Below are 27,500 nucleotides of genomic sequence, written 5' to 3'. Positions count from 1 at the left end.
AGGGGGGGGTGGGGAGAGAAGAACCCACCAGATATCACTTTAGAGGAGAGGTGTTGATAATGTTTCTATAGAGACAAGAAATGTGAATTAATGAATGCCCTACTTCCCTAAAAAGCTCTAGTTACTGATATTTTGCTTTCATAGAGCTCTTAGGCAATTCTGAAACTGACATGGCCCACTTGAGAAGCACTAGCATGGATAGGCTGTAGCAGTATCCTCCACAAAGTTCCCAAGAACCAAAAAGGAATGTTTTTCCTTCCCTCAAATGCTGATCCTTAAAGCCTTAGGGCAGACCTTGCCAGCTGCCTGGTTTCCATGCTAAACATGCAATAGGGCAGTAAATATGAAAAAAAATCAGCATTCTCTGAAAAGTGACTGGCTGAAAATTCCAGTCAGGAGACTAAATGGTTTCAGAGATGTCTGGTTGAGCTAAAAATACGCACAACCACAATAATGTGTCTGAGTCACAAACAATGAGAAGTGGGGGTGGTTGCCACAGACAAAAAGCTAGCAAAGACTTTTCACTATGAACATTTTATATATGGGTAGGAATATAACGCGCAGGACTGCTATCTTCAAAACAAGAATAGGAAAGGAAATCTGGGAGATCTACATAAGCAGACTTTTAAAAGAGAGACTTAAAAAAAATCTATCCTAATCCTTTGACTAATATATGCATCTCTTCTATAACAGTAACAAGTAGTTATTTATTCTCTGCCTAACCATATTCAGCAAGGAGGCAATCATTATTTTGAAAGACTGCTCTAATATAATTTTTACTTAGAATCATAAGATTTAGAACTAGAAGGGACCAAGCTCATTTGAACCTTAGTTTAGAGAGGAAGACATTTAAATCCAGAGAGCATAAATGACTTTCCCAAGGTCACAAAGGTAATAAGTAGCAAAGTTAGGATTCAAATCTAGGTCCTCTGAGTCTAAAATTAAGGCTCATTCCAAGAGTTACTTTGCCTCTTATCATTAGCAAACTCTTTATTTCATTGAGCTGAAACCTACCTCTTGTGATTTCTCCTCAGTGGTCCTAATTTTACTTTCTAGAATCGAAGCACATGTGGCTCCTTCTTCCTTTCAGATTCAGCTCAGATCAAATACCTGGACATAGTGCTGCTGTCTCTTTTCTCTAGGATACTCACTTTCTTTTTAGTCCTTTTTTCCTTTACTTTAATTAAGCATTCATGGGACTCTGCGATCTAGATCTTAAATTTCTTTTTTTCTTTTCTTTTTTTTTTTTTCGGTGAGGCAATTGGAGTTAAGTGACTTGCCCAGGGTTACACAGCTAGTGTCAAGTGACTGAGGCCACATTTGAACTCAGGTCCTCCTGACTCCAGGGCTGGTGCTCTATCCACTGCACCACCTAGCTGCCCCCCTTAAATTTCTTTTTCTATTTAAATTTTTTAAAAATTCTGAACTTCACAAACACCAAATAAAATAAGCATTTCCACTTGTGAAGTAGAGCAGATAGTCAATCAATAAACATTAGCAAATCATCTAATGTGCCAAGCACTGTGCTAAGTAAGCACTGGGAATAAAAAGAAGCAGAAAGAGTCCCTGATGTCAGAGAGCTCAGACGCTAATGTGGGGAGGACAACATGCAAGCAACTCTAAACCAACAAGCTATAAGGAAATAATCAGCAGAGGGAAGGCACTAAAATTAAGGGGAACTGAGAAAGGACTCTTGCAGAAGTTGGGACCATAGCCAGGACTTCAAGGAAGCCAAGGGGAAGAGATGAGGAGGGAAAGGATTCCAGGCATGGAGGACAGTCAGTGAAAATGCCTAGAATGGGGAGATGGAGAATCTTATGTGAGGATAATGAGGGTACATGAAACTACAAATCTCTATTACATATAGTTTTCTTTTCAAGTATGTAAGAAATGAATGTTATTTTCATAATTACCTTTTTCCTTATTTTTTTTGTGACATTAGTATTACTAACCTAATTCTTCCTCTTCCAACTCCTTCTCAAATTAGGGGATGGAGAAGAATAAAAAAATAAAAATGTATAGTTTAGAAAAAGAAGTTCCAATATTGGCTGTGTATAGAAATATATGTTTTATTCTGTATTTTAATTCTATCACCTCTGTCAGGAGATAGGTAACAGGTTTCATCACTGGTCTTCTCAAGTTGTGTTTGATCATTTTGCTGACCAAGTTGTTAAGTCTTTAAAATTATTTATCTTCACAGTGTATAAATTATTCTAGTTCTGCTCACTGTATTCATCATCACTTTGTACAAACCTTCACAAGTTTCTCTGAAATCACCCCTTTCATATAATTTTTTACAGTACAATAATGTTTCATAATATTTATATACCAAAATTTGTCTAGTCACTGCACAACTGATGGGTACCATTTTCTTTCTAGTTCTCTAAAACAAAGCTGCTGTGAACAATTTTTTTTTCACATGGGTCTTTTTCCTCTTTCAAGTACAGGTCTATAATGAATGGTATTGCTGGGTTAAAAAATATGTATGGTTTAGTGACTTTTGGGATAGAATACCAAACTGCTTTCCAGAAAGGAGGGACCAATTCACAACTCCCATCAATAGTGAACTGATATGCCTGTCTTTCTACAATCCTTTTAACAGCTGACATTTTCACTTTTTGTCATTTTTGCCAATCTGATGGGTGTCAGGTGGAATCTCATAGTTCCTTTAATTTATATTTTTTAAATTATTAGACTTGGAGCATTTTTTTCATAAGGCTATTGATAGCTTGAATTTCTTTTGATAAATATCTATTCATATAATTTGGACATTTACCATTTGGGTTAAGGCTTTTTTTTTTATATAGTTTAATCAGTTCCTTATATTTCTTGAAAAACTTGCTGCAAAGATCCCCTCCCCCCCAAAAAAGAAAAAAAAATCTCTGTTCATTTTATCTTACATGATTCTCTCTAGCTCTTATTTGGTATTGAATTTTTTATCCATTTATAGCTGCAAAAGGCATTTCCACTCCTGTTTCTCTCATTTGTTTTTTGATGTGATCTTTTATATCCAAGTCATTTGGAGCTTGTGTTGGAAAATGTTGTGAGATACTGATCTATAATCTTTGCAGACTACTTTCCAGTTTTCCCAGAAGTTTTTGTCAATTAGCGAGCTCTTATTATCCCAGTACTTTGGTCTTTGGGTTTATGGAACACTATGCTACTATGTTTGCTTGCTTCTGTATCCACTGACCTATTTTACTAATTTGTTCACTGACCAACTTTTCCCTTTTTTTAACCACCATCAAATAGTTCTGACACACTGAATCAAATTTATAAGACTATAAGTCATTCCTCAATTGAGAAATAATCAAAGGATATAAACAGTTTTTGAATGAATTAAAGCTATCTATAGTCATATAAAAATGTTCTCAATCACTATTGATTAGAGAAATGCAAATTAAAGCAACTCTGAGGTACTGCCTCACATCTATCCAGTTGGCTAATAAGACAAAAAGGGAAAATGATAAATGTTGGAAAAGATGCGGGAAAATTGGAAAACTAATGCATTGTTGGTGGAGTTGTAAACTGATCCAATCATTCTGGAGAGCAATTTGGAACTATGCCCAAAGGGCTAAAAAACTGTGTATACCCTTTGATCCAACAATACCATTACTACATGTATATCCCAAAGAGATCATAAAAAAAGAGGAAAGGACCCATATGTACAAAAATATTTATAGCAGCTCTTTATGTAGTAGCAAAGAATTGGAAATTGAGGGAATGCCTATCAATTGGGGAATGGCTGAGCAAGTTGTGGCATGTGAATGTAATGGAATACTATTGTGCTATGAGAAATGATAAGCAGCCAGATTTCAAAAAAACCTGGAAAACTTAGATGAACTGATGCTGAGTGAAATGAACAGAAACAGGAGAACATTGCACACAATAACAGCAACACTGTGCAATGATCAACTATGATGGACTTAGCTCTTCTCAGCAATGCAATGATCCAAGACAATTCCAAAAGACTCATGATAGAAAATGTTCTCCACATCCAGGAAAAGAACTATGGAGCCTGAATGCAGAGTGAAGCACTCTATTTTCACTTTTCTTTTTCCTTTCTTGTGTTTTTTCCCTTTTGTTCTGATTCTTCTTTCACAACATGACTAAAGTGGAAATATGTTTAAACATGGCTGTATTGTATAACCTATATCAGAGGGAGGGAAGGGAGAAAAATTTGGAACTCAAAATCTTATGAAACTGAATTTTGAAAACTATCTTTACATGTAATTGGAAAAAATACTCTTAAAATTTTTAAAAAGAAATGACGATAATTTAATTTTATGTCCATCAATTCTGCCAAAGTTATCGTTTCACTTAATTTTAGTGGAATGTTTAGGATTCTCTAAATAGATTATCATATCATCTGCAAAAAGTGTTAGTTTTGTTTCCTCTTAGTCTATACTTATTTCTTCACAACTTTTTTGTATTATTGCTATAACTAGCATTTCTAGAACTATAACAAAAGATAATGGTGATAATGGACATTCTTGCTTTACTGTTGATTTTACTGCAAAGGCCTCTTGCATTTCTTCATTTCATAAAATGTTGGCCCTTAATTTTATATAGATACTATTTACCATACTAAGGAAGGTCCATTTATTCCTATGCTTTTTAGTATTTTTTTAAGTTACCATACATAGGTCATCAACTGTTTATCATCAAGTTAAACTATTCCACAGCCAGTATGCCTGTATTTCTTGTTGGAGCACAAGAAAAACAGGTCAGCACTTCAAGCCTCTGAAACCTGTATATTTCTTCACTGTTTTCCAAACTGGAAGACACCAGCTTGATTCATCTCTTCAAAATCCTTCACAGCATCATACCTTCCATAGGAATTTCTGTATGTTTTTTTCCTAGGTTCAGCCACTCCAAACTTATACATAGTAGCACATCCCAAGGACAGAATAAATGCTGTAATAATATGAAATCGCAAGCGCTTTGCCAAAACGGGAGCAGACATGATGCCATTTCTTCCTCAAGACAGATGTCCTTCTCCAGTGCCTGAGAAACGAAGGGCGATATGGAAACTGCTTTTTTAGTATTTTTAATATAAATGTGATGTGTTTTGCTGAGGCCTCTTCAGCATCTGATGAGATAAGCATGTGATTTTTATTGGTATTGATATGGTACATAAACCATAGAGACAGTTTCTCTTATACAAAACAATGCAGTCCTGGTACAAATCCAACCTTGTCATAATACATAAAATTTTTAACATGTTATAACCTATGTGCTAATATTTTATTTATTATTTTTTTTATCAATAGTCATGAGGGATGATGAGTGGTTGTTGATGTTGTTCAGTCCTGTCCAACTCCTCATGATGCCATGGCCTTTCTATTCTCCACTATTTCCTAAAGTCTGTCCAAGCTCATGTTCATTGCTTAAATGACACTATCTAGCCATGCCATCCTCTGCCATCACCTTTTCCTTTTGCCGTCAATCTTTCCTAACATCAACATCTTTTCCAGTGAGTCCTGTCTTCTCATAATGTGGCCAAAGTATTTAAGCTTCAGCTTCAGTATTTGACCTTCCAGTGAATATTCTGAATTAATTTAAGTATTGACTGATCTGATCTCCTTGCTGTCCAAGGTACTCTCTAATATTTTCTCCAATACCACAATGCAAAGTGTTAATTCTGCAGTGATCAGCTTTCCTTATAGTCCAACTCTCACAGCCATACATTACTACTAGGAAAATCATAGCTTTGGTCATAATGACCTTTGTCACCAAGATAATATCTCTGTTTTTTAACATGTTGTCCAGATTTGCCATAGCTTTTCTTCCAAGGAGTAAGAAGAGTCTTTTAATTTCATGGCTGCAGTCACCATCTGCAATGATCTTTGAGCCCAAGAATAAAAAATCTGCCATTTCTTTTCCCTCTATTTGCCAGGAAGTGATGGGACTGGTTGCCAAGATCTTAAGTTATTTGGGTTTTCATGACAGCTTTTACACTCTCCTCTTTCACCCTCAAGAGGCTTCTTAATTCTTCTTCACTTTCTGCTATCAGAGTGATATCATCTGTATATCTGAGATTATTGATATTTCCCTCTGGGAACCTTAATTCTTGTTTTCATTCACCCATCCTGGCATTTCACATGATGTACTTTATACATATAAGTTAAATAAATGAGATGATAATATATAGCTTTATCACACTTCTTTGTTTGTGTTCAGTTCTAACTGTTGTGTATTGACCCACATACAAGTCTCTCAGGAGACAAATAAAATAAGCTGGTACTCCCAATTCTTTGAGGAGTTGTCACATTCTGTTGTGATCCACACAGACAAAGGCTTTAGTGAAGTCAATGAAGTAGAAGCAGATCTTTTTCTGGAACTCCTTGCTTTCACCAAAATCCAGCAAATGTTGGCAATCTGGTCTCTAGTTTCTCTGCTTCTTTGAAATTCCTTGTTAACATACTGCTGAAGCTTAGCTTGCAAAATCTTAAGCATAAACTTGCTGGCATGTGAAATCACTTGTCTGGTAATTTAAACATTCTTTGGCATTTATCTTCTTTAGGATTGGAATGTAAACTGATCTTTTCCAATCTAGTGACCATTAATGAATTTTCCAAATCTGTTGTCATATTGAGTGTAGCAGTTCAACTGCATCATCACTTCCACTAGCCTTGTTAAAAATGCTTCCTAAGGCCCACTTGACTTCATTCTCTGGGATATCTGGATCTACAGCTATAACTATACTATCAGGGTTATTGGTGACATTAAGATCTTTCTTGTATAGTTCTTTTGTGTATTCTTGCCTCTTAATCTCTTCTACTTCTGTCAAGTCCCCATTTTTGTCTTTTATCATACCTATTTTTGCATGAAACATTCCCTGACCTACAGTTTTCTTTTTCTGAATTGTCTCTCCCTGGTTTGGTATTGAGACCATTTTTTTTTTCCACAAAAGGAGTTTGGTAGGATTCTTCTTTTCATATTTTTATAACTTAGGTAAAATTGGAAATATTTTTTGAATATATGATAAAACTCACTTGTAAATCCATTATTCCTGGGCTTTTTTTCTTCAAGAGTTAATTTACTATTTCTTCAATGCCTTTTTCTGAAATTGGTTTATTTAAATTCTCTAACTGTTCCACTAATTTTATATTCTTTGTAAGTTGTAATGATTGGAATGACGCCAACTGCTGGAGAGCTACTGTAGGAAAGCTCCACCATGAAGAGAAGGTGTCTGAGGGCAAACCATGTGGCTTTTCTTTGGTGTCAGGAAGTGATGTTTGCTTGTGGGAGGAAGAAGGGGCGAGGCTGGCTCTCTTGCTCTCTTTCATGAGAGTGGAGCTAAAATGTGCTCTTCCTTTGATAGATCCTTTGATAGATCAATGAATCTAGGCCTTTCTCTCTCTCTCTTGACCAAATTCCTATTCTCCTTAATAAATGCTTAAAAGTCTAAACTCTTGATAAAGCTTTTATTGGCGACCACTCATTAGATATTTTAGACAGTATAGCTAGAATTTTAGCCCCTTACAAAGTATTTATACATTTCATCTAAATTATCCATTTCGTTGGCGTAGAATTGAGCATAATAATTTGATAATTTCCTTTATTTCATCTTTATTTGTTTTTAATTCTTTTTTTATTTTTGATACTAGCAATTTCTTTTTCCTCTCTTTTAAAAAAACCAGATTAGCTAGTAGTTTATCTATCTTATCAGATTTTTTAAAATAGCTCCTAGTTTTATTAATTTAATGATTTTTCTTTTAACTTTGATCATGTCTACTGTGATAATTTCTTCAAAGGCTTTTTTTTTTTCAGGGGCGGGGGCAAGTCAATGAGGGTTATGTGACTTGCCCAGGGTTACACAGCTAGTAAGCGTCAAATGTCTACGCCACCTAGCTGCCCCCCAAAGACTTTTTAGTTAATATAAATTTTTTTTTAAGTGAGGCAATTGGGGTTAAGTGACTTGTCCAGGGTCACACAGCTAATAAGTGTTAAGTGTCTGAGGCCAGATTTGAACTCAGGTACTCCTGATTCCAGGGCCAGTGCTCAATCCACTGCGCCAACTAGCCGCCCCAGTTAATATAATTTTTATTGCATTGTGGACAATAAAAGATGTCAGTCAATAAACATTTATTAAGCATCTACTATGTGCCAGGTTCTGTGCTAAACACTGGGGATACAAAACAAGGCAAAAGACAGTCCCAGCCCCAAGAAACTCACATTCTAGTGGAGTAGATAAGAAGCAAACACCTATGTACAAACAAGTTATATACAGGACAAGTAGGAAATAATTAACATAGGGAAGGTTCTAGAATAAAGAGGGGTTGGGAAAGGCTTCTGGTAGAAGATGGAATTTTAGCTGGAATTTATAGGAAGCCAGGGAAGTCACTAGGTGAAGATAAGGAGGGACTGACAGGATTCCAGTCATGGAAAAAATGCTCTGAGCCAACATATGGAGTCTCTTGTTTATGAAATAGCAAAGAGGCCAATATCACAGGATTCAAGAGCACCTGGTGGGGTGAAAGGTATAAGAAGACTAGAAAGGGGGGCAGCTAGGTGGTGCTGTGGATAGAGCACCAGCCCTGGAGTCAGGAGTACCCGAGTTCAAATCCGGCCTCAGACACTTAACACTTACTAGCTGTGTGACCCTGGGCAAGTTACTTAACCCCAATTGCCTCACTTAAAAAAAAAAAAAAGACTAGAAAAGTAGGAAGGGGCTAAATTATGAAGGTCTCTGAATGCCAAAGAGAGTATTTTGTATTTGATCCTGGGAGGTGGCAGGGGACCACTGGAGTTCATTGAGTAGGGAAGTGATGTGGCCAGACCTGAATGGAGAATGGATTGGAGTATAGAAAGACTTGAGCAGATAACTGCAATACTCCAAGTGCAAGGTGATGATGACCTGCACCATAGTGGTAGCAGTGTCAAAAGGAAAAAGGAAGAGTATCAGAGAGATGTTGCAGACATGAAATGAACAGACCTTGTTGACAGAATGGATAAGGAAAGGTAAGAGATAGTGAGGAGTTGAGGATATGCTTAATATTTGTTACTTTGCATTTTATGTGATATCTTTATGCCATAAACAGAGTTAATTTTTGGAAAAGTGACATGAAGAGCTCCTTTTTGTTTCTTCAGTGAAATTACCAGAGATCTATCATATAGAACTTGTCAAAAATTCTATTCAGGCCCTTAACTTCTTTTTTATCTTTTTATTAGCTCTAAGTCTGAAAGATGTATGCTGACGTCTACAACTGTTATAGTTTTACTTTCTTACTTCTCCCTATAAATCAATTAACTTTTCCTTTAAGTATTTAGATCTTATGTCATTTTGATGTATATCAACTGACATTAATTCATTGTTTAACATGCCATTAAGTATAATGTAGTTTCTCTGTTTACCTTCTAATCATGCCTGTTTTTTTACTTTTGCTTTGTCTGAGATCATCATCATTATTTATTGCAATATTTTAAGTGTGTTTCTTATAAACAACATATTACTGGACCCTGCTTTCTAATCCATTTTTCTATCCTCTTCCATTTTATGAATTCATTTCATTCACATTAATGATTATTATATATTTCCCTCCAACCTATCCTCATACTTTTTTCTTTTCTTTACCCTCCAGATAGTCTTTACAAAAGAAAGGGTAATGAGAAAGAATTTGCTTAATATTAGCAATGCTTTTGCTCTACAATCCTTCTCTTCCACTTGCCCAAACCCTAATGATAGTTTTTATACCCTTTCTTCCTTTCCTTTTAATTCACCATCACAATCTATCCTCCGAAGCTGGCCTGGCATATGTTTTCCTTATAACTAATCTCTCTCCCTTATTCTCTCCTTAAACCTCTTCTCTTTTATGCCTATTCTCTACTATTTCTCTGTTGAATTGTTTTTCTACATAAAAATTGTATAGACATCTGCATGTGCATATTCAATAGTGAGCTACTGCTTCCTCTGAACTTTCATATCACTTTTGTGAGATACAGTAACAAGTTCTTAAAGTAGTAGACTCTTTTCAGTAAGGGAAAAAAAGTATTCCCATATAAGGAACAGCAAGGCAATATTATCTAGTGAATTATGTCAACTCGAGAATATGAGAAAAGTAAGGTTTTCAGGGTTAGAGAGAAAACTGGTAAAAACCAGCTTGAGCTAACTCTCACTGGTGCTCTAGTAAAAGAGATAAAAGTTCAATCCTATAAAGCACCGGCCCTGGATTCAGGAGGACCTGAGTTCAAATCCGGCCTTAGACACTTGACACTTACTAGCTGTGTGACCCTAGGCAAGTCACTTAACCCCCACTGCCCCATCCCACCCCCCCAAAATAATAATATATCAAGAAAAAAGTAAATAATACCAATTTTACATATCACAAAAAGAAAAAAAAATAAAACAACAACAACAACAAAACAAACAAGAAATGATGAGCAATGTTGTTTCAGAAAACCTGGACTTTCACCAACCAGAGAATATTATACATAGTAATAGCAATATTGTATGATGATCAACTGTGAATGATTTAGCTAATCTTGCAATACAATGATCCAGGACAATTCTGAAGGATTTATGATGGAAAAAATATTATCCACCTCCAAATCAATAAGCATCTGAATACAGATCAACGCATCCTTTAAAGGGCAGTTAGGTGGTACAGTGGATAGAGCATTGACCCTGGAGTCAGGAAGACCTGAGTTCAAATCCGGCCTCAGACACTTGACACTTTCTAGCTGGGTGACCCTGCACAAGTCACTTCACCCCAATTGCCTCACCAAAAAAAACAAACAAAAAACAAAATCCAACCCAAAAACCCCCCACAAACAAAGCATCCTTTAAAAAAAAAACTCAATTTTTTTTGTTTTGTCTGTGTTTTCTTTCATAATATGACTAATGTGGAAATATGTTTTGCATAACCTCTAGAACTATACTGCAAATATGTAACCTATATCAAATTGCTTGCCTTATCAATGAGGAGGGTGGGAAGGGAAGGAGAGAATTTGGAACTCAAAAATTTTTGAACATGTTAAAAATTGTTTTTGTATGTAATTAGAAAAAATAAAATATTATTTAAAATTTTTTTTAAAAAGTTCAATCCTATTCACTACTGTGCTTGCTTAACAGACTTAATAATATTAACTTCTGCTCCCATGCCTAAAATCTCCACCTATTTTCAACCATGGGTTGCATGAAGGTATATGTGGATGGGAAGGGCAGCATATCAAGGAGAATTTAGTTAGAACTCTTCTGGGAAGATTGTGAACTTGAGTCTAGCAGCTTCTAGTGACTCAGGGGAGGGACTTACTGAGTCAGGGCTTAGGATAAATACGGGCTAAACACCCTCAGCAGTGGCCCTCACTGATTGTCTTTACTCATTAGAATGTAATAAAAAGGCTTTTGTCACGCCAAAGTTGCCTTGAAAGAACTTATTTTGAGAAGGCGGCCTGCACCTGCTTCTCACACTTTATTATGCCTCTCATTGCAATGATCACATTCATCATTTTTATTATGGCTATGTATGTGTCTGTCTTACCCATCTCACTAAATCACGAGGGTAGGCTTTGAGTTTAATTTCTGTCTCCTCCAGAGAATACAAGACATGACTCTATTACGTGAGCTTGGTGAATATTTCACTAGAATGGGCTACAAAATACTGCCTCTTCCAATTCCTATGGACACTGAAAATTAAAACATGTTTATAACTAAACTCGACATTTTCCCTTAATTACCACTATTGCCCTGGTCCCTAAAATCACCGAATTTTAGAATGGGAAGGGGCCATAGAGATCATCTAGTCCAACCTTTTAGCTAGTATAAGAATGCTCACCACAGAATCCCTGACAAGAGAACACCCAGTATCTGCCTTACCACTTCAAGTAATAAAGAGATCATTCCCCTTTAGACATGCTGCCTGTTCAATTGTAGGTCAGCTCTGATAGCTAGAAATCCTTCCTTTTTTTTTTTTTTTTTTGCAGGGCAATGGGGGCCAAATGACTTGCCCAGGGTCACACAGCTAGCAAGTGTCAAGTGTCTGAGGCCAGATTTGAACTCAGGTACTCCTGAATCCAGGGCCGGTGCTCTATCCACTGCGCCACCTAGCTGCCCCCGAAATCCTTCCTTTTATGGAGCTCAAATCTGCTACCCAATAACTCGGACACAAGTCTGCTACTGCTGTCCCATCTAGATGATACTTCAGGCATTATCAGATCCCTTCCCATTCTTCTATTCTGATAAAGCCTCAATTCACAGAACAGAACTATGCAGGCTGAGACAATGTAGCATAAAAGAACATAAACCCAGTGTCTGGACCACAGTGAGTTTTTAATATATATTTGTTGATTAACTAGGAAGAAACTTGGGTTCTTCTTCTTCTTCATCATCTTCTTTTGAAGTTAATGTCCTGTGGACTATAATGCTCATAATTAGAGAGGCATGGTGTAGGGGATAAAAGCTGACCTCAGAATCAAATCTAACTTCTGATATATATTGGTGAGTAATATCCGACTTATGTGACCTTAATCTATATGTCCTGAATTCATACAAACTGGCTAGCATGAGAGGTGGCCTTGAAGCACCCTGGAGGAGGCAGAAGTGAAATGCATGCAGGAGGTTCAGGGAAAACTTACTTGCATTAACCACTAGTGACACATTATCTGTAAAGGAAAAATCCATACAATGTATAACCAAGAGCTAACATTCTTAGATTGAGAGAACCTTAGCACTGGAAAAGACCTTTGTGACCAAATAGCTCATTTTTCCACCCAATGCATTAATTCCCTGTATAACATTCCTAAACAAGCAGTTGTCCTACTTCTGCTCAAAAACTTCCTTCTGGAGACAGTCATTTTATTGTTATACAACAGGGATGTGGAAAAGGTGATGAAGAGAATTAGGAGAACCCATACAATTTACTCTCTCCTTCTTACCAAAAGGAGAGTGGAAGTATACAGTGTCAGGCTAAGAAGGCTGCTGTTTGGTCCCAATACCAAAGGCATAATAACTCAGCACAATTCCACAAAGAATTTTACCTTTAATTTTTTACTTTTAAAAATCTGGTAAATGCTTATTTTACTTCCTCTCAAATTCAAGGTTGGCTTCAGTTCTCCCCTCTCCTTCCCCACATTCCCAAAGGTTGCAGGTCTGTCATTCCCATGTTCCTTTTGCCTGCCCAGTACCACCCCCAGCTCCCCAAATAAACAGATCCAGACTGAATTTGGTATGGTCTCTTACCCTGCCAGGAAAGCTAAGGAGTAAACGCTGCTCTTGGAAACAAATGCCGAACGATGTGTCATCTTGCCCTGGGAAGGTTCTTCATTTTCTGAATCTGAGAGGCGCTCAGGACACTGGGGAGGAGACAACAAGGAAGACAACACTTGTCCATCTGCGGTACCCATGGAAATTTCCCTATGATTACAGAGAAGGTATACATAGATTTTTAAGTGTAAAGGACACAAACCAAGCTCAGAGTTTTAAGAATTATTTTCTATTAGATAATGATACTAGCCCATTGGTTAGAGAGATCCTCCATGAAGGATTTATAGAAGCACATGCATAAGAAATGCATAGGAAGAAAGGACAGAGATGTAGATGAGTTGTTATGTGTGCACTACTGGATATCTGTGCCCACACAAATGAAATTACATATCCAAAATAAGAAGAGAGTATATTATTATCCTCATTTTGCAAATGAGAATGTTAAGTAAATTGCCCATAGTCACAAAGCTAGCAAGTTGTAGAACTTGATTCTGGTCTAACTTTAAATCCAATCATCTTTCATTAAATTTCAGCTATCCTTCTAGAAAAACAATGAATTACTTTAGGATATGATAAATGTCCTATGCCCTCCTTGTTAAGTGAAAATTTAGACCAGAAGCCACTTCCCTAATATAATGGTAATCTAAAGGCAGTGAGAAAATGGTAGTTTGCCATTTCCTTCTCCAGCAAATAGAGTTAAGGGATTTGCCCAGGGTCACACAGATAGTGTCTGAGGCTGAATTGGAACTCAGGTCTTCCTGACTCCAGTCTTGGTGCTCTATCTACTGAACCACCTAGCTGCCCATAATTCTTAGATATAAGAGATTCTTAAATATAAGAGATATAATGCACTTTACTAGCAGAGGATGGTTAGAATCCCTAGTCCCCTTCAAGATTCAGCTCAAGCACCACTTTCTATATAAAATCTTGACTGATCCTTGAATAAGTCAGTCAACTAGTATTTATTAAGCACCTTCTACATACCAGATATTGTGCTAAGCACTAAAAATACAAAGAAAGGGGAAAAAAACCCAGTTCCTGCTCTCAAAGAACTCACAGCTACTACTGGTCCTCCAGTCATCTTGAATCCATTTTGCATATATCTAAATATGTTCTGTCCCCTGGTCTAACATAAGCTCCTTTAGGGGAGGAACTGTTTAACTTCTGAATTTGTGTCTAAGCACAGCACATGGCTTATAGTAGTAGCTGGTTAATAAATGTTTCTCGGTTGACTGAAGAGCTTAAATAAAGGACAATAATGGCAAATTGCTTATACTCAGACATAGAAGCAGTATAACATATTGCAAAAGAGCAGTCAAGACTTAGAATCAGACAGCATTTATTGGCATCTCAGGCTCCGTGTCCAAAGCTCAGAAGGCAAAATGGCTCGCACAAGGTCACACAAGTCACAACAGAACAAGGAATTGAGCCCAGGTTGTCTTCTGAACCTAAGGACACAACTTTTTTGGGGATCTCCACTGCCTCCAAGGCTACACATAAAAGATGAGAGAATATAGATCCCTCACATTTTCCTCACTGTTAAAGTATTCCTAGAATGCTACAGACCTGCCTAAGTGAAAAACTTCAAATGCATAGAGTAGAAAGGGCACTACTCTTGGAATCAGTCTGAACCTCAATTCTGCCATCTGAAAAATGGAGATAAAGATTACTATAGAGTGATATTATGAGAATTAAATGAATTGATTGTAAACAGCTCTCCAAATGAGTAATTATATGGCAACTCAGCATCTTCAATAGAGAAGGGAAAAGGAAACCCACAAGAATTACACATTTGAAAGATTTATTAAAGGATGCCCTTTACAACTGGGTAGAGAAAGTCGATGGGTGTAGTAGTCTACCAAACCTGCATCAAGATTGGAGTGATATGACATTGAAATAGCCCCAAAGCATTTCTAATCATTCCCATTTTGTACAAGAAAAGTTCGATCTCTATTGTAGGTTCATTATTTGCTACCTCCATACTTTCAGATATATGTTTTGGGATCTTTGAATTCAGCAATTGCTTGATATGATATGATTTCAGTATGTTTCCTGATTCATCTCATGATAGCCAACAAAAATGTTATGTGGAGGATCTTAACTATGATGCTACATGCTGTAGGGCTATTTGGGCTGAGATAGGTATTCTTAGCTGGTTTTAGGGGTGAAAACAGAAAAGAATTAATACAAGACACTAAGAAATTGACATAGGCAAGAATCTTCTGGAGGAGTTTTCTCTTAGGATAAGGATCAAATGCATTAGAGGGGTGCTTTTGGTTTTTCCCCCTCAGGATTCCATGAAAGAGGGGAGAACAGACTTCCAATACACAAAGACCCTAACAATGTGAGAAATATGGCTTCCCATGTATATATTTTATAGCAAGTAACATCAATTTATTCATATTCCCCAGAGTGAGGAAAGACAGCACACAGTTACAAAATTCTAAGAAGCAAACGTGTCAGTACACATTCCAAGAAATGCTCATAGAAACTACCAATCAGATACTATGAATGAATAACGAGTCACAGTTTAACAGGCCATACAACAGATAGACATTCTGTAGTCTTTTTCACAGACTAGCCCAACCCTTTCATTTCCCCAAGAAAAAAAGGAAAGAAAAGGAAAAGGGAAAGGGGAAAGAGAAGGGGAAAGAGAAGGGGAAAGAGAAGGGGAAAGAGAAGGGGAAAGAGAAGGGGAGGGAAGGGAAGGGAAGGGAAGGGAAGGGAAGGGAAGGGAAGGGAAGGGAAGGGAAGGGAAGGGAAGGGAAGGGAAGGGAAGGGAAGGGAAGGGAAGGGAAGGGAAGGGAAGGGAAGGGAAGGGAAGGGAAGGGAAGGGAAGGGAAGGGAAGGGAAGGGAAGGGAAGGGAAGGGAAGGGAAGGGAAGGGAAGGGAAGGGAAGGGAAGGGAAGGGAAGGGAAGGGAAGGGAAGGGAAGGGAAGGGAAGGGAAGGGAAGGGAAGGGAAGGGAAGGGAAGGGAAGGGAAGGGAAGGGAAGGGAAGGGAAGGGAAGGAAGGGAAGGGAAGGGAAGGGAAGGGAAGGGAAGGGAAGGGAAGGGAAGGGAAGGGAAGGGAAGGGAAGGGAAGGGAAGGGAAGGGAAGGGAAGGGAAGGGAAGGGAAGGGAAGGGAAGGGAAGGGAAGGGAAGGGAAGGGAAGGGAAGGGAAGGGAAGGGAAGGGAAGGGAAGGGAAGGGAAGGGAAGGGAAGGGAAGGGAAGGGAAGGGAAGGGAAGGGAAGGGAAGGGAAGGGAAGGGAAGGGAAGGGAAGGGAAGGGAAGGGAAGGAACTTGGTAGAAGTGATAAAGCTAATTATTGAAAAGCTAAGTCTAGAGCCCAAGCCTCCTGACTACTAGTATAATGCTTCCTCCACAACAAACTGTCTCCAGAGGAAACTCTAACCTCCCCTACTTTATGCTCTTTTCCACCTCTGATGACTGGTACAAGAGTGTGACTTTATTCCCTCTGATTTACTCCTGACTTGTAATTAGCAATCTCAAAACATTTCTGTGGCTCAGGGATGTTACTGTCAAATTCTAAGACAGAAATCAGAATTTATCATATATGTCTTTATTCCCATATAGACTACAAAATTCATGCACAACAAAATCTTGAGTTTTAAAATGTTTTAAATGTGTCCCGGATTTCCTGGGCTTCCCTCTTAGAAAGCTACTATATTGTTCAATTTTAGAATTTTCATGAAGCCTCACTTATTTATAACCCATTTACTTGCATATTTCTTTCTTATGGCTGAAAATAATTATCATGAACTACTTGATTTGAGGTAGAAGGGACCTAAGAGGGCATGCAATCCAACCCATATCTGGACAGGAAGTTCCTCCATAGCACCCTCAACAAATAGTTGTCCAGTTCATTCTTGAAAAATTTCCAGTGACATAAAATTAATTATCAGCAGTCTGTTCTACTGTGAGACAGCTTTGATCTTTAGTTCTTCCTTATACTGAGCTGAAATGTGCCTTCAAGTATCAGAGTACCTTAACATCTGATCCAACCACATAGCATTTTTAGCTTCAGAGGCTGTATGGTTCAAAGATACAGGATAGAAATGTTTCATCATCATCATCATCAAAAGTAAGGAAGAATGCATCAAGGCCCTGTGCATATAAGTGGTTAAGAAAAACAATCTGTAGAAACAGGTAACTTGCTTGGTGCCAAGGGAGACTGAGAGAGGAAGATGGACAAAGAAGTCAGGGGAAGACCTGAAAAGGAAGGAAAAAATCCCCTATTCAGTCTCACCTTGCCTAATAATAACTCACATGCCCATAGAACTTTGAAGTTTAAAAAATGCTTTATTCATAACAATCTCAAGGGAAAGGACTACTTGAATTACAATACTTACTTTAAAGATTTCAGAATTTAGGCTGAAAGAAAGAAAATGACTTGTCTAAGAGTGCCTAAGCAAGCAACTGTCCAATCTTATGCTCAAACTCAGGTCTCCTGACTACCCTTTTTACAATCTTTGCTTTAGTCAATGTGGGCATCATCTATAAAAGTGAGGTGGCTAAGCCTCAGACATCTCATCCTATAAATGGAGCCATCCCTGGGGACACTGAGCAGACAAAGGACTGGTAGCTGGGCATGATTTTCAGCCCATGTCACACAAAGAACACATACTGACGTATCAGAACAACAATGGCAGCAGCAGTATTCTTTTCTGAAGATGAAAGGACAAAGAGGTCTGCTGATCTGGTATAATTCAGAGGGACAGCACAGATATACAGATATTAGAAAGAATGCTCCAATTAGCACTTTTGTTATAATGTTAAAATGAAAGCTATGTACATATCAAAAACACTACATAAAATAATTTTAATATGAAAACAGACATTTCTTCACTTCAGGTGTAGTCCATATCTTCAGACCAGCTTTTATGGATTCTGTAAATACATTTCAAGCTTAAAAATCTATGGGGGGAGGAGCAGCTAGATGGCGCAGTGGATAGAGCACTGGCCTTGGAGTCAGGAGTACCTGAGTTCAAATCTGGCCTCAAACACTTAACACTTACTTAGCTGTGTGACCCTGGGCAAGTCACTTAACCCCCATTGCCTCACTAAAAAAACAAACAAAAACAAACAAACGAAAAAAAAAAAAAAAAAACAAAAAAAAGAATTCATTTAAAAAACAAAAAATCTATTGGGGGGGGGGGAGCCAAGATGGCAGAGGAAAGGCATTAAATGCACAGGGCTCCTGATACAAACACCCCAAAAATAGCAATAAAAGAACCCTTGGGGCAGAAAAACACACAAAAATTTGGGCTGAGAGTTTTCTACAGCTATAAATAGATTTCAGGGGGCCGTGTTGGGCCACGAATAAGGCCTAACCCTGCAATTGGGCTGACACACCAGACACCCACTGGAGGAATTTGCCCTAGTGCCTCTGAATTGGCTGCAGCACCGGTGTCTTCTGGAACCGAATGAGCGATCGGCCGAATAGCTGGCCCAGGGGGTGGGGGTGTGAATGCAGGGGTACCAATGGACTGGGGGGAAGGATTCAACTGTCCCACCCCAATGGGTAACCAGGAAGAAATCCTGAGTGTCTGAAGGCCCAGGTGGGGGAGGGGAGCAGGCAGGCTCATCTGAAGCTGAGAACCACACCACAGAAAGCTTTGCTGGTTGGTGGCTTAGTAAGTAGGCCTGCGGGTTGTCTCCGGACCTGAAAACAGGCCAGGTAAGATTAAAACCTGCCCCTCCTCAAACCAAAACACCTGGGATCCTCTGAAGCTGGGAAAAGGAGCTGAGACAAGATGCAGCCCTACCCCCCCCACCCCCCCGCCCGTGGAGAAGAAGCCCAACCATCCCCTCCCGCCCCTGGGCCATGTTGTAGCTTGAACAGTGTGTCCTGGAAGCAGCGCCACGCTTTAAGAAGGAGTTAGAAGCCAAGAAATAGTAAGCCAGGATGAGTAGGCAGAGAAAGAAGAAGACCATCGAAAACTTCTTTGGGGGTTAAGGTAGACCACAATATAACCAAAGAAGAAGAAGATAATAACAGCATCAAAGCTCCAACATCCAAAGCTTCCAAGAAAAATATCAACTGGTCTCAGGCCATGGAAGCTCTCAAAAGGGACTTTGAAGAGAAAGTAGGAGAAATAGAAAGAAGATGTAGAGAAAAGGAGGAAAGAATGGAAAGGGAAATGAGAGCGATGCAGGAGAGTCATGAGAAAAAAGTCAACAGTTTGAAAAGCCAAATGGAAAAGGAGATTAAAAAACTGTCTGATGAAAATAACTGCCTAAGAATTAGGATTGAACAAATGGAAGCTAGGGACCTTATGAGAAACCAAGAAACAGTAAAACAAATCCAACTGAATGAAAAAATAGAGGGCAATGTGAAATATCTCCTTGGGAAAAGAGATGACCTGGAAAATAAATCTAGGAGAGATAATTTCAAAATCATTGCACTACCTGAAAACCATGACCAAAACAAAAGCTTACACACCATCCTCCAAGAGACTGTGAGGGAAAATTTCCCTGATATTCTAGAAGCAGAAGCTAAAATGGAAATTGAAAGAATCCACCGATCATCTCCTGAAAGAGATCCCAAAAGGAAAACCTCCAGGAATATTATAGCCAAATTCCAGAACTCCCAGGTCAAGGAGAAAATACTGCAAGCCACGAGAAAAAAGGAATTTAAATACTGTGGAGCTCCAATAAGGATAAAGCAAGATCTAGCAGCTTCTACATTAAAGGACCGAAGGGCATGGAATATGATATTCCAGAGGGCAAAGGAATTGGGACTACAGCCAAAAATCATGTACCCAGCAAAACTGAGTATAATCTTTCAGAGGCAAAAATGGCATTCCAATGAGAAAGAGGTCTTTCAAGCATTTGTGATGAAAAGACCTGAACTGAATAGAAAATTTGACTTTCAAATACAAGACCCTGGAGAAGCATAAAAAGGTAAACAGGAAAAAGACTTCATGAGGGATATTAAAAGATCAAACTGTTTACATTCCTACATGGGAAGATAATACTTCAAACTCATAAGAACTATCTCAGTAAGGAACTCACAGAAGACACAGGTCTGAACTGAATATGAAGGGATGATATCTGTAAAGCATTTATGTTTTGTTCTTTGTGGGGCAGACAGGGTGGGGTGTCTTATGTCTGGGGCTGGATTTGGACCTCCTGGGTCTAGGGCTGGTGCTCTGTCCACTATGTCACCTAACTAACCCATGATGACATCATTAAAATAGGGTTGAGGTGTAGGAGGAATAAACTGGGGGAGGGAGAAGGGGAGCGATGGTCTGGGGAGAGGTAGTTCACATGAAGGAAACAAGAAGAAAGCTTATGGAGGAGAGTAGAAGAGGGGGAAGGAGTTGGGGAGTGAGTGAACCTTAATATCAGAATTGGCTCAAAGAAGGACTAACATACATACTCAAGTAGGTATAGTAATATATTTTTGCCCTGAGGGAGGGGAGGGGGATGGGGGGGGGAGAAGAGAAGGAGGGAAGGGCAGATTGGGGGAGAGAGCAGTAAAAAGAAAAACACTTTCAAGGAAGATGAAGATGAAGATGTTCTACATTATTGCACCAGTATGACATATTGAATTGCTTGATCTCATAGGGAGGGTTGAGGAGGGAGGAAGAAAAATTTAGAACACAGAATTAGCTCAGGGACCCTGATCTCATTGGAGTGGGCTCATGGAGGGAACAGATTTCATATCCAATTGGGAGGAGTAATCTATTTAACCCTTCAGGAAAGTAGGAGGGGAGGAGGATAAGGAAGAAAGGGTGAAAAAAGGGAGTGCAGAGCAGGGGAGAGGATAGTCAGAAGTAAAACACTTTTGAAGAGAAATAGGTAAAAAGAAGATAGAGTAAATGTCATGGGATGGGAGTGGGATGGAGGAAAATAGTTATGATGACTGATTATAATGGCAAAACGTATGGTACCTACTTTGCTGGGTTTTTATGAAGAAAATTCTCTGTCAAGCTTAAGGTACTATATATAGGTTATAATGAACAGGATACTATCAGAAAAAACTGGAAAGACCTATATGAACTGAAGCAGAGTGAAATGTACTGTATACAAAATAACGGCAATAGTGGGGGATGATCTGCTGGGAAGCATGTGATTATTTTCATCAAGGCAATGATCCAATATAACCCTGAAGGACTTATGAAGATTGGAGCCCATCTGCAGAGAAAGAACTGATAGTATCTGAAAACAGATGGAAACACATTTTCAATTTTTTTTTCTTTTCCTCCTTGACAATTCCTTAATCTGAAGTTTTGTGTTTTTTTTACTGTTTTCTCTCACAACTAGCTAATATGGGAAATTTCCCATGACTACTCATGTATAACTTATTTTGAATTGTTGAGTTCTTGTGGGTAGGGGGGTGGGAATGGAGGGGGGAAGAGAAATTGGAACACAAAGTTTAAAAAAAAAATGATGTTAAAATTTTGTTTTTACATATATTTTGGAAAATAAAATTCTATTCAAATCCAAAATCTAGCCTCATACACTTAGCTGTATGACCCTGGGAAAGTCACTTAACTTTTGCCTGCTTTAGTTTTCTCATCTGCAAAATGGAAAAAATAATAGCCCTTGTCTCCAAGGGTTGTTGTGAGGATCAAATGAGGTTAATATGTGTAAATCACTTTGCAAAATTTAAACTATATAAATGTTATGAGTCTTGAAAACAGCTTTGCATTCTGGTGAAATATAAGTCTCGGGTTCCTGAGAGGTTATAACTATGGTTATAAGTCAAGTTGATGAATCTTATTTGAAGTCTTTCTATCAATGCATATTTGTGAGTGTTCTATGTTCAGCATTTCTTCTGTGAAAGGAATTAAATATCTGTCCCATACCTGAAAATAAAATAAAATAAAAAAATTAAAATCTATGGCCAGAGGCAGCTAGGTGGCACAGTGGATAAAGCACTGGCCCTGTATTCAGGAGGACCTAAATTCAAATCTGGCTGTGTGACCCTGGGCAAGTCATTTAACCTGCATTGCCCCACCCAAAATAAAAAAATCTATGGCCAAATGAGTTGGGTGAATGCTATTGTTTTCCAATTGCTAATTCCAAATCAAACTGTTAGTAGGCCACAAGGTCTTTACTATCTAAGGTCCTTATTTCTTAAAACCTAAAAACTGATTATTCCTACCCACATGTACAAAAATATCTACAGCTGCTCTTTTTGTGGTGGCAAGGAATTGGAAACTGAGGGGCTGCCCATCAATTGGGGAATGGTTGAACAAGTTGTGGTATATGAATGTAATGGAATTCTATTATGCTGTAAGAAATGATGAGCAGGAGGAGTCCAGAGAAACCTGGAAGGACTTGCATGAACTGATGATGAGTGAGATGAGCAGAACCATAAGAACACTGTACACAGTATAGACAATATTGTGTGTTGAACAACTGTGATAGACTTGATTTTTCTCAGCAATACAACGGTACAAGATAGTCCCAAAGGATTCATGATGGAAAAGACTCTCCAAATCCAGGAAAAAACCAAAAAAACAAAAAAAACTGTGGAATATGGATGCAGATTGAACCATACTATTTCTTTTGTTTTTGGTGCTGTTGTTTTTCTTTTTTGAGGTTTTTCCTTTTTGCTCTGATTCTTCTCTTATACTATGACTAAATGCAGAAATATGTTTAATGTTATTATACATATATAACCTATATCAGATTACTTGCTGTCTTGGGGAGGGAGGGAGGGAGAAAAATTTGAAACTAGAAAACTTACAAATGTTGAAAACTCTCTCTACATGTAACTGGAAAATAATAAAATATTTTTATAATTTAAAAAAATCACAAAAAAAGAAAAAGTATTAATATCTTTCATTTTCTACAAAGCACTTTCTTCCAGAAACTTTAGCAATAGTTCCTGATTATACTTTGTGTTTAACTTTGGCATTTAAGAAATAGCTTTTTAACTATTAAAAAAAACAACCTGATTATTCCTTTTCTCCAGTTCCACATACTCCCACCCTGGGTCCCTGCGGCCAAAAGCTGACAGTGACAACAGTTAGTTGAAGCTGCAAAGGGAGAAGCAGTATAAAATGCAAAGTTTTGCCCTTCTAGAGAGAAGGCACTCAATAGTTCCCCCTTCAGAAGAACAAGTTAGCCTCCTGTTTCTTCTCTCTGACCCAATCCTTCTTTCTATTTTTCAGCATTTTCTAGGAATAACTCATACAACCCATCCAACATGGCAACTGAAGTGTTATACAACATTGATTCTTCACACCTCTGGAAAGGAGGAAAAAAGTCTTGATACCAATACCGTGGACAATTACAGCAAAGTCAGCTAGAAAGTTTGGATAGAAAACACTGCATTAAAGCAGTGTACGACCTATGCTACAAAGGCAGCCAAGCTTTTATCAGGTCTCAAGAGCAGTATTTGTCAATTTCCTGAAGTGACAAAACCAAAGGAGAGAAACAGGAGGAAGGTCTGAGTAGTTACTAACTTTTAACTTGGCTTTGAGTTGTATCTTGACTTTTGAAGCACCACACATTTTCAATGGAGAAGCCCCTACAAGCCATGGTGAAGAAACCCAAAGTGGTGACAATCATCACAGAAACTCAGAGGTCATTTAATTAAATAAAAATTCTCTAAAATATCCTTGACAGGTAGTTGTCCAGCCTGTGCTGAAATATCTCCAATGATGGGGAACCATTGAAGATCAACTAATCTGAGATCCCTGATACGCTATACTGAAGGAGACCACAAAGATACATTTGTAACCTTTTAAATCCCAGTCTGGAGTGAAATTTACTTTCCTATCTCTCTTAGTCAAGCATCTCTAGTTTTAAATGTTTGTATTGCTGTCTGAGCTCTAATATTTGAGTACTATCCCCCAAATACTATCAGTCATCAGAATTCCCTCCTCTTAAAGAAGTTTCTTTGTTTTTTTTTTTACCTAACTTAGCTAAAGCTGAAATTTGGAGAGAAAAAAATACAGCTATGGTTAGCAGCAACTCCAAAATGAAGACTTAATTTCAATGTTAGTCATGCTATGGTTTGTTTTTGGTTTTGGTTTTTTGGTGGGGCAATGAGGGTTAAGTGACTTGCCCAAGGTCACACAGCTAGTAAGTGTCAAGTGTCTGAGGCTAGATTTGAACTCAAGTCCTCCTGAGTCCAGGACAGGTGCTCTATCCACTGCGCCACCTAGCTGCCCCTCATGCTATGTTTTAAAAGAAGTCAGGCAATGTTAAACTTTCCCAGGTCAAACAAATAATGACAACTGTGTACTTTGCTGAAAAGAGACTTAGACTAAGAGTTAACTTAGAACTGGTTCCACTCTTTAATACAGGACCTTAAGCTTATCACTTCCCTCTCTGTACTCAATTTCCTCATCTATAAAGTCAAGAAAATACCTATTCTGTTTCCATCACAAAACAAAAATATAAATTCACTGACATTCTTAAAATAATCTAATTGAATTTTCTACCAATTCCCTACAACATATACAATCCATGCAACAAAATCTTCCACCTGACCACTTAAATTGTTTTTATTCCTTTTTCCAATTGTCTCATGTATCATACATCTTGTCAATCAACCATGTTTTCAGTCCCAACTATGTGTTAGGCACCAGCAACACGAAGACAAATAAAACAATCTCTGCTCTCAAAGAGCTTACATTCTATTAGGGAGACAATATGTACATATATAACTATTCACAGAACAAATAAAAATAATTACAAGGTAGAGAAGGAGGGCATTAGCTGTTGAGGGCATCAAGAAAGGTGCTGTGCAGAAGGTGTTAACTTGGGCTTCATCTTTCCAACCAGACAAAGCTCAACTGTATGGACAAACTCCAAGATTCTGAGCTTCTACTGTTTTGTGATTCTGACACAGCCAAGTACAATCCTTACTGGTCACTTTCTGACTTCCTCCTCTCTGATGGTTTCCCTGGGGCCTAGATCACCAGCCTTGGTCTCTCTCCCAGGTAACTTGGTAGAGAAGGGGGTGGGAGAGGGGAGAACTGGCCCCAGCTTGATGTTAGGCCCTTTCCCTCAGGCTTAGTGGATTGTCACATAGTCCCCAATACATGTATCCTGCCCTGTTGCCTCTGTTGCTCAGTTCTCTGGCTCAGTGGTACATGTAGCTCTCAAAGTCTGTACAAATTTCTGCCACTTGAAGTTCAGATCTCCACAGCACTGGGATGAGATAAGGGTTATGGTGGAGTCTTGAGTTTTGTTACAAACATACACACATATATCCTATCTATTCCCTTTGCTCCTCTGCTCAGGCAAGGCACTGTTGCAGCACTGAATGTTGCCATGTGACTACTGCAGACTGAGCAAATTTCTGTTGCTTGGAGTTTGGATCTGTGACTGGGAGGAAAGTGGGAGCTATTTGGGTGTGGCATTGCATTCTGTTGTAAGCCTGAGAACTGGCTTATAAAGCCCCAGCTGCCAGATGATGGGGGAGGGGGGCTGAATAAGCATTTATTAGGGGTTAGGGAATATTAACCTTTGTGGCTGTTAGTTCATCAAGTTTTTACTTTGTTTGGGTTCACCACATACCTTACAAGGTTGGTAAGAGGGAAGCATCATCAAATACATATGAGTTTTTGTTATTGTTATTGTTGATAATAGCAGCAAAACTTAATAATATAACTAGAATGGTAAAATCCCAGAAGTATCTAGAAATAACACAGAGAATTGATCCTCCCCAAATTCAAATCCTTTATGCAAGAGCCAGCAGCATAGTGTCCTAAATCCATAATCAAATCCCTGTGCCTTTACTCATTACCTTAGAACCTTAGGTAAATCACTTCAATTCAATTGAATTAGCATTTATTAAGTGAATATTATGTGCAAAGTACCACAATAAGTTTTGGAGGTATAAAGACCAAAAAAGGTCCGGAAAAGTCCTTGCTCTTGAAAAGCATATACTCTATTGGGAACATACAAGATGCACACAGATTAAAAACTTACAAATGAGGGGGCAGCTAGGTGGCGCAGTGGGTAGAGCACCGGCCCTGGATTCAGGAGGACCTGAGTTCAAATCTGGCCTCAGACACTAGCTGTGTGACCCTGGGCAAGTCACTTAACCCTCATTGCCCCCCCCCCCAAAAAAAACAACTACAAATGATTTGATAGAACACTAACAATTGAGGCATCAGGAAAGACTGTATGGTTACACTACAGTTCTAAGAGGTAGGAGATGAGGAGGGACTACATCTTAGGCAAGGAGATCCAAGGTGCAAAAGCAGAGAGGTAGTAAGGTGTAATGAAGAGTTCAAGGAACTGCAGAACACACCAGTTTGGCTAAAATCAGAGTACACAGAGGGGAGTAATGTGAAATAAATCTGGAAATGACAAGCCTGTAGTCTGATTGCAAAGGGTGGTAACAGACAGACAGACAGATAGATCAATATTGCATTTTCACACCCGACTAACACCCTAAAAATTCCAGTGATTCTGAACTTCTGAAGGTCATCATTCACACCTATAACCCACCACTCAATTCCTCATTCCCATCCCCTTCCACCCTCCCCCCCACCCCAAAGTTGCAACCAAATGCCACTCAGGCCTTCTACTATGCCTTCTCTAATGACTGTTCCATAGGAAACAAACTTCCTTTCACTTAAATCTTTTCCTTTCCCACTCCTTCCATCTATTAGCTCTTACTGAATCCTGATTGTCCCCTCATAACAGAGATTCCCTGGCCACCCTTTCTTGAACTGGCTGCATCTTCACTCATTCTCAAGCTCACTTGTCTACATATGTAAGTTGGACTATTCCTTGCTCCCCCATTGCCATCTTCAGGTTCTCTCCTTTCCTTCATCACCAAGTAACCTCTTCCTCTAATGTTCATGCTATTCATGTCTACCATCCAATCAAAATCCTGGTAGCTGTTGTCTACAGACCCCTAAGTCACTCCCTTTCCCTCCTCAATGAATTTGGTGCCTAGCTTATGACTTTTCTGTCCTCCCCAACCCCTGCCCTCATACTAGGGGACTTCAACATACATACTGACTCTCCCTCATATATCCTAAACATACAGTTTCTCAACCTACTCTTCTCCCATAAGCCATCCTTCCACCCCACCTCAGTCACACACAGAGATGAACATATCCTTGACCTTGCCATCACCTACAAATGTATCACCTCTATGTTCAAGAATTCTGAAATCCCCTTATCTGACCATAATTTATTGCTTTTTACCTCTTCCTCCTACTCTTCCATTCTCATTGTGATTTCTAATTCTCTAACCCCCTCAATTTTCTCCCAGGCCATTTCCCCTTCCCTAGCCAGTTATCTCTTGAAAGAAATCCCCAAATGAAAACCCTCAGGAATATTGTAACAAAAATCCTGAGCTCAC

At 38.6% G+C, this 27,500-nt stretch overlaps 1 protein-coding gene across 1 annotated transcript in view; it reads right to left on the bottom strand.

The window, feature by feature from the left end:
- RNF169 (ring finger protein 169) overlaps positions 1 to 27,500 on the bottom strand; it is a 97,888-nt gene that overhangs the window by 18,240 nt on the left and 52,148 nt on the right. The window contains exon 4 of the mRNA XM_043997607.1: positions 13,184 to 13,296. Coding sequence (XP_043853542.1) covers positions 13,184 to 13,296 — 113 coding nt within the window. The remainder of the gene's footprint in view (positions 1 to 13,183; positions 13,297 to 27,500) is intronic.

This window comes from Dromiciops gliroides, chromosome 3 (genome assembly GCF_019393635.1).
Source record: "Dromiciops gliroides isolate mDroGli1 chromosome 3, mDroGli1.pri, whole genome shotgun sequence".
Taxonomy (NCBI): Eukaryota; Metazoa; Chordata; class Mammalia; order Microbiotheria; family Microbiotheriidae; genus Dromiciops; species Dromiciops gliroides.
Note: the sequence above shows the minus strand (reverse complement) of the source record. Positions and strands in the feature narration are given on the sequence as shown.